The sequence below is a fragment of the Solanum lycopersicum genome, chromosome 3, assembly GCF_036512215.1.
Source record: "Solanum lycopersicum chromosome 3, SLM_r2.1".
Lineage (NCBI taxonomy): Eukaryota > Viridiplantae > Streptophyta > Magnoliopsida > Solanales > Solanaceae > Solanum > Solanum lycopersicum.
The window spans coordinates 19,596,539-19,605,489 of record NC_090802.1 but is presented as its reverse complement, the minus strand read 5'-3'; the positions used below and the strand labels follow the sequence as shown (position 1 = coordinate 19,605,489).

At 33.7% G+C, this 8,951-nt stretch overlaps 1 protein-coding gene across 1 annotated transcript; it reads right to left on the bottom strand.

Moving 5' to 3' along the window:
- Positions 1-491: 491 nt before the first annotated feature.
- Positions 492-6,797, bottom strand: LOC101261100 (homogentisate solanesyltransferase, chloroplastic). The gene is made up of 10 exons (XM_004234702.5): positions 6,470-6,797; positions 5,763-5,884; positions 5,545-5,691; positions 5,139-5,364; positions 3,711-3,784; positions 2,451-2,543; positions 1,760-1,877; positions 1,564-1,626; positions 907-939; positions 492-791 (listed from the first exon to the last, which is right to left on the bottom strand). Exons 1-10 carry the CDS (start codon positions 6,668-6,670, stop codon positions 717-719), a joined length of 1,152 nt encoding a protein of 383 aa, XP_004234750.1. The 5' UTR covers positions 6,671-6,797; the 3' UTR covers positions 492-716.
- Positions 6,798-8,951: the final 2,154 nt, after the last annotated feature.

The following is an 8,951-nucleotide window of genomic DNA, read 5'->3' as shown; positions in this document are numbered from 1 at the left end:
CTGAAAATAATTAACTAGAATATTAAGTAACTTCATGGACCTAGTTTCTAGCCATATCTCCTGTGGGATCGACCAACCTAGTTAAATCCTATATTCCAATAACGATCATTTTATACTTCATTGCAAAGATGTAATTGCTGGACCAAAACGTGCTACAATATGCAGCCTAAGGTCTGACATGCAAAATGCATATCTAACTATGCAACCCTATAGTAAAAAACTCATTAACTTTTTGCTCAAAACTCAAAACGACGATTTATATTAGAAAAGACTCATAGAGCTTTAATTTGATAAGTAGAACACCATGCAATTCCTTGGTAGATACACTCAATTGAAACAACCAATTGCAGCACATCGTTCAACTTTAACTTTTGTGCTAAACTTTCCATTGACCTTCAACCTTATTTTAACCTTTTAAAAAAAACATTTCATATATTGGTTCCTTGATATATTTATCCACTTACCACCTTATCCTCCTGAGGTTGAACAAATTTATAGGCATAGCCATAGACTAGTCTTCCTTTCGTATGGAGATAGAGAGTGTTACAATAGACAAAATTGATTCATACAAGAAACATTGCTCCTAAGAATAGATTGATGAATTTCCTAAGAATATACAACAACAGGATAAAGAAATTCTCCATCCCCCATCTATCGACAATTTTCCTGTGCATTTCTTCGAGCTCCATCGAACAAAAACCTTAATCAAGTAGTTGTTAGATGAAAGGGAAGATGATGTACTCCGCATAGAAAAGATTCCATATAAGTCTATAATATGCTGAGATTGCTTCCTGCAAAAATGCAGATATCAGATAGTACAGTGATTAAACACCTTGCAAACTACAATTGTTTACCAGTAGAATACACAGACACAAACATAAGATGTCATCCAAATGTTAAAATTACCTTGGTGTAATTTGCTCTTTCCAACAACCATGCCTGCAAATACATAACAAAGCATTTTAACATCTTACTTGAAAACCACAGCTTATTTCACAAGGAAGTGCTAAATCAATAGCACTATCCCCCAGAATATAATTGATAATGAGAACATCAATCCAAAGGCATAAAAACGCTAATTTGAGAGAAGCCAAAATGTTTTCATTCAACTGACCAAAAAAACTGTATAGTAAATTGAGGAACGGCAGGTAGCTTTTGAACAGTTGTTTAGAATCTAGAACTATTTGCAAATCCTATCATTGCTCGGGTTTGGTTTTCCTAGTATAACTAGAGACATCATATGATAGAGTAACAATTTACCAGCATTAAAAAGCTTCTTCAAGCTATACCATGGATTTAAAAATTACAAAATAGTTGAACAGTGTACTATGCCATATTATCTCAAAGCAACACATGCGAAGTTGAGAATACTTCTCTCAAGTTCATTCATGTTGTACACCAACTGAAGAAATGCACGATAGTCGATAGAGTTAAAAAAAAAACAGAATTATCCAACACAACATTAAGTAGTGTTAACAAAATGACAGAGCAGTGATTAAATAAGCTAGGCTAGTCTCTCCCTGATGCGCAATCATGATCAGATTCAAATCTCAAACTAAGTACCTGGAAAACTAAACACGATGCTAAGATGACATGTACAGGTATCATCAAGCTACTCCTGAATGCCTGCAATAAAGAGAATTATGCTATTAATCATTTCTGACGGAGAGCAAAAATAGGATTAGTGAGGGACTTCTTTCCCTAAAGAAAATGTCAATATCATATCAAACATAACATGAATATCAAAAAAATCACTCACTTGGGGCATGTATATTGCCGCAACTACAGCACCAATGTAATTTGTTAATAATAGACCAGAGCCGAGAAATGCTATGTTTCTCACACCAAGCTTTGTTGCCAAGGTAGATATCTGAAACCTAGATTAGTACATTAAATGAAAAAGAGGAACACTGTAGATGTCAACAGTTATGAAGAAAAGGCTAAAAAGGCGAAGAATTCTTACTGAATTAGTTGTTGACACTACACAAGAGGATCTCCCCTTTTATGCGAGTTTTAATCTAGTAGTAATTATCCTCTACTTACAATAAGGTAAATACTTATTCTCTGTAATGAGGTACAGATTAATCTAGTATATCATATCAATTGAATCTAGACCCATTCCTTTTTCTTTTTCTTTTTCTTTTTTCTAAAACCACAAATTCGGACACATTATAACACCATAACTGTATGAATATTTCATCAGCAAATCATGAAAATTCTTATTTTCATAAAACAAGGCGGTGGGAGAAATGTCTATCAGCAATGGGGTATGGTATGAATCACTTGAAAGTTGTAACAAAAAATTGGAGATCAAGTAAGGCTACATGGATCGACAGCAGGTGTAAGCAATTAAAACTTTTTCATCGAGGAAATTCAGTGTTCATAAAAACCTCCAACTAAAGTAGGGGAAAGAAATAGCAAATTTCTTCAAAAATTGTATTACAACTTACTTGCGATCACCCTCCACATCTGGTAAATCCTTGGTGATGGCAATGACTAGTGCAAACACAGTCACAAAGGTAGTAATAAATGCAACAGGTGAGCTGCAGGTGAAATATGTATTACTAATCAGATAATCAATAATAAGGATGTAGAAGAAAAGTTAATCCAGTGTAAAATTAATTATGAAGTGGAATTAGTATTATAGACGATGTATTGCTTATTGACTTATAGCCAATTTGGAATAGTGAAACAAAAGTAGTTTTTAGGAACTATGCGCTTAAAAGCACTCTTCATGTGTTGGAGCTGATTCTTTAAGAGGTGCTGAGCTGAATTTAATAATAAGCAACTAAGTTTTTGGTTAAAAGTGCTAAAGAAAAAAATAAGTAACTGATGAGCTTGGTGAAATGCCCTTAACCGGTCGACGCTAAAAATGAACTGACTATTACTAGATTTTTTCTTCTAAAACTGTTCTTCCTATAAATTAATTTATGTTTCAATAAATTTTAAGTTCTAAATTCCTTAGATATGATTATTTTAATTTAAAAGAGGTTTTTTTCCCTTCAGTCAGATTGTTAGTTTCTATTCATGCACTATTACAGTATGTTCTTCTGTGGGAGCATATATACCAATTTTCTTCTATATTGAGTTTGCAAGGGAATAGGTAAAGAGAGGAAAGAAAGAGTAATTATAGAGCGAAAGCTCCCACGTCTATACAAGATACTGCAGCAGAGTAAATCTCTGTTGATTGGAGAGGAAGACCTTACAAATCTAGAACACATGCAGAACAATAGCTGGTATCTTTGTAATTATAAAAAATATATAAGGGATTGTTATTTAATTGGTCAAACCCTAATTACTTTTAAACCAAAAGGCCACCAACATACAGCTAAAATATAGAAAAAATAAAGAGATCACTTGAAACCCTAAGTACCTTTTAGGATCTCAGCAGGATCCCCACAATTGATGTGATTATCCCACACAATAACAAAAAAGCTTCTAGAAACATGAAGGGAAGACTGGAAAGTAGGCAAAGGCTGGCGTGTAGCTACCTTCTGATGACTACTATAGGTCATACTGCTCTTATCAAATCCTTATTTCTCTTATATAACTAAATGCCCTTCTAGCTTTGGATGAAATTCACTTAACCACTATGATTATATGTTAATTGATAGGTTTTGTTTCTTTAGAAAAATAAATATACAGAGAGATGAGAGAAAAGGCATGCATCTACTCATAGAAATAGAGTGTATGACAGAAAAAACATTCACCTCCACTCAAAGCTTAGTCCCAGAGCAGCCCTGGTGGCATAATACACACCATAATTAAGAAGAAATCCACGCACCTGCAATGCATATCAACTATTGATTCCATATGACCAATATATTCTTAACTCAAAGCAGGTGATATTTATTGGCCTGTGCAAAAAGATATATGCACCATAAAACTTTAGAATGCAATGAATAACTGCATACATTAACCATTCAGAATTATGAGAAGATGTTAAGATTGGTTATGGATGACTAGATGTTAATCGGTGCTATTTCCCAATACCCAAAAAGTGAAAAACTTGGAAACTGCCCAGATAGCTCTATCCTATATTTCAAGTGTTGATGATTACTGCAGAAACAGTCTTATTGAAGGTAATGTAAGGTTCAACAAAACAATTCTAGATAGGAAAGAGGATCAAGCCATAGAAAAGGATATGATTGAAACAATACAACATAAATTGTTCCATAATTTCACTGCTTGCAACTAATGGTGAGGACATCTACAGATGCAAATTTGAACAGCTGTGAGAAGCAGGTGCTTAGGTAAGCTTTGGAGTTCGAGAATTCAAATACCTCTGAAAAGGCAATAAGTGTGGACCAAGATACAATATAGTTGTTTCTATTAGAAATGGCCTCTAGCAGTCGCATGTAGAAGCTGCTAGAAATTCTTAACTCAATGATGGAAAGGGTGTGCGCGCAAAAAGGAAGAAGGGTATTAGGCTGCACCACTATGTTGAATTGAAGTCACTTTGGGAAAGTTGCCCCTATTTATTTATGGGTTGAAATTGATTCTCAGAGAGCACCAGCCAAAGAGACAAAAAGTTTTTGGGTATGTCCCCCAAACCACCATCACCAAGTCATGCTAACAATTGTCTTCACGATGAAAAATGACTTTGCTATATGAACCCCATTGCAGTAAGTGGAGAGCTTAATACACTGTAGGTAGACACGAGGTCCAAATTAACACTTTGCTGATAGTCATGTTCAATTAGCTATCTCCTCTAGAACTAACTGCAAATATATCCATACAGAAAAGTAAAAGAAAAAATAATACTAGGCACTAAACATGCTACCACCACCTGCCCAACACCGTCTCCTACAATCAAAAACTTTAGACTTCATCTAAGTACAAACTGTATCATGTCTATAAAAAGAGGGACTTCAGAAGAGGTAAATCATAATTCATATTTAACGGAAGAATCTGGCCATCAAAACACCAAACAGTTTTCCTATACAGCAAAAGATTGTCCTAAGGAAAGTTCACATTTGCAATACGATGTCCACAGTTTATTCAAGTGCGCTATCAAGCATATTGCTTTTTCCATGGAGGTACTTCGACATATGCAGAACTTCTCAAAAAATCAGAAAAGCAAGATGTGTTGTAAGGAGAAGTAAGAAGCAAACAAATACATCAAGAAATAAGCATACCGTGGCAATTATTAGGAACGCTATGACAGCAAATCTCTTCAGCCGAAATGGTGGGACTGAATAAATGGTACCTAGAAAGAGACCAAGACAGTAAAGAGAAGTAATGAAGGGGCCAAAATTCAGTCCAACAATAAGAAGGCCAGACACAGCGAACAATAACACCAAGATCCATGCAGACTGAACTGAAAGATCTCCGGCAGCTATGGGTAAGTACGGCTTGTTTACCCTGAAAGCATTATGAAACAGTAATCAAAGAAAAAGGAAAAATATATTGATTGCATCATAAAATTGAGAAGCTGAGATACGGGTTATGCCCAACCTGCAAGAGTATTCTGCAACTTAAAGTAACAAAGAAACAATCTATCCATCAACACCTAACAAATAAATCTATTCTTCAATCACTTACTTGTCAATGCCAATGTCATATATTTGATTGATGCCCACTATATAACCATTCCCACATATTAGGGCAATAAGACCAGAAAAGGCCTTCAATACTAATGACCACCTGATTAGGTTCGGATTCTCAATTAAAGCTCGAGTCACCAATGAGCTGCCAAAGAAATCATGTTAAAACAAGTTAACCAAAGTGTATCTCATATTATACACATAATAAACACTTACGCGGATCCTAGCACAGTCCCACGTATAGTGTGGGGCCTCAAAAATCTCCAAAAGGCATCTTTAAATTGTGAAATTTTATCCAACACTGGATCAGATCCAGCAGTACCAACTTGAGAACATGCCTGGAAGTGTTCATCTTTCATCAGAATGTTACTAATTGAACATTTCAAGGTAGTAAAGTAATACCATTGTCAGAAAATCTTATGTCCGTACACAATCAACATAGAAATAAGAACATAAATGATCCATATATGTGGTCAATAACTGGTGAATCATAATATAGACAGATAATTAAGCAAGCAATAGAAAGTTGAGTTCTTTAACACTTAGTACTAATGGTAAAATGCAGCAACTATCAAATTCTGGTAAAATGCAGCAACTATCAAATTTCTGAAAATCCTTACTCAATTTGTGATCTTCAGGTTCAGTAGGATAAAAGGTCACAGAATTTTGGTCAATAAAACTTGAAACTAATAAAAACACAAAATTACATCGCCAAAGACTAATTAATTTCTTCTCAAGACTAAACCAGAAAGATGCAGCAAAAAAACAACCAAACAAAACCTGAAAATTCTAGCAAGAAAATCATAGTTAATTCCTTTTTAGGAGAAAATGAAGTTCAAGAACTTGACAATCCTATTAAATGTCAAACCCCTCTTTCTGCTTAGACATAAAAAATTGAAATAATCTCAAATTTGTAGACTTACCCGGATGGAAGTGTGCCTGTAGTTTCTACACAAAAGGGTGTTTGAAAAGTTTTTGCTCAATCCAGGTAAAGATGACAAGTTGTTGGAAGATTTGAGCACCAAGTTAGCAGCATTACAAGAAGGTGGAGCAGTTAACTTTCTGTAGCGGTAATCATTGTGTTGGTGAGATGAAAATCGAAGGGATGAAAATGCCAACTCCATCCCCAAATGCCCAAAAAACAACAGTTTGGGTGGGGGGTAATGAAGAGAGGTGTACCTTGTCTCTTCAGTGGTGCTCCATCCTCACCCTTAAACTTTCTCCTATTTCTATTTCCCTCCCATATATATTGAAACAAATGGTACAAATACACCTTTTTCTTTTACCTACTAGAAATTACAACATACTTCCATAACTTGTACTTTTTAAATTTACGGGAGTCGTATTACCTTACAGAATTAATTTGCAATAAATTGTCTTTTCAGTCAATTTTGGTATCGATTGTATGAGGAAGATCGAGGACAATGTTGATAAATTAGTTTTAAAATGAGATTAAGTTTTCCCGAATTGAGAAATAAGGATTGATTAGTAAAATAGGAAAACCCTTTGACAAGTACAACCGTTGTATAGATTAACTTCGCTAGCTAAAAATTGTATATCATAAAGAGCATCTCTGCAAGGATTGATATTAAAATCGTTAATATGGGCTAGGCCCATTGGGTCGGCTTGGCCTTACTCGAGATTTAATAAGGGTGGGCTAAGATTTTTAAAGCACATTTAAGAAAAGGGCTTTTTAGCCCAGCTTGAATAAGTTTGTTGATTAGAGGGGCTTGGGAAATATAAGTAGGGTCGGCTCGTGGGTCAATAAGAATTAATTAAAAAATATAATATAATATTAAATTTTAAAATTAAAGAGAGTTCAAACTCAAAATAATTAAGTTAATATTTCTATGAAAAATTGTATATAATAGCAAACTATTATTTCGAATTAAATGCTATAAATATACTTTGATTTAATTCTACCCTATAGCAAACTATAGCTATTTTTGCCACTCTCCTTGATGGAATCTCGCTCGCCAATCTCGTTTGGTGGCAGTCTCGCTCGCCTCTCTCGTTTTTTACACAAACACAAATGTATAAAATGCATTTGTGTTTGTATAAAGCAAGAAATTGTATAAATACATATATTTTTGTTCCCATCTCTCCCCTCTTCCAGATCTCGCTCGCCACTCTCCCTAATCTCGCTCGCCACCCTCACCTCTCTTGCTTATACAAACAGAAACGAAATGTATAAATTGTGTTTATGTTTGTATAAAGCGAGAAAAAATTGTATATACACATGTAAATACATATATTATCTTCCTATACACTTATAATTATACAATAAAAATACTCCCCTGCCCAGTTTTTTTTTTGCCTTTCTCTCTTTCTCGTTTTATAAAATTCAAATTGTATATAATTTCTCTCTTTCTCATTTTATACAATTCGATTCAATTGTATATTCTCTGCCCAAGTCTCTTTTGGCTTTCTGCATTTTTCATTTTATACAAATTCAAATTGTATATAGTCGTTCTATACACTAAATACAAATATTTCCCTGCCCAAGTCTCTTTTGTCTTTCTCTCTTTCTCGTTTTATACAAATTTAAATTGTAGATAATTTCTCTCTTTCTCGTTTTATACAATTCGCTTCAATTGTATATGTATAGCAAATAATATATATATATATGTTTACCATGGAGCACAATTATGTAAACTTTGCTATAATATACAAATATGAATTTTGTGCTTGCTATATGTGAAAGTTGTCCTATTCTATTTTATATATTTATACTTTTACTTGAAAAAAAATTAATAAATATTATAAAGATAATTTTATTTGTTGATTTGATTAACAAGTAGTAACATTAACATCATGTAATATTGTTTTGTCGATATTTATGATAATATTTTTAAATTATAATTTATAATTTAATTTAATTTAATAATTATAAAATTATATACTTTTTTAAAAAGTGGGCTGGCCCGGCAAGCCCTTAGCCCACGTACTCGCGGGTTGGGCCGACCATTTTCTGGGCCACGTAAAAAATGGGCTAACCTGTAAAATGTCACAATTTGTATGGTTTAGCCCGGATGGGGTGGGCTAGCCCATATTGACAACTCTAATTGATATGAATGGTAAAATCTAACAGAACTTGATAACTATTATTTCAAGGGATTAAAGTTTGATGTTGTTGTGTATTCAACCATAATCATAGAAAGACAATTAATGACGAGAGTAATGATTCTATCGGTATTAAAAGTAAAAGGTAATAGATAAGATATGTGGAAGATAATTATTGAGAATCTAACTTCAAAGGTTCGATTGATTCTACGAATTGAACAGTTTTATAGATTATTCTCGAAGTGTAGGTTCCTATTTCGATTAAATCTAAATTCTAAGTAATTAACTAATAAGAATCTCGTTGAAATATGCAAAAGCTCTATAATGGACTCATGGTAATGT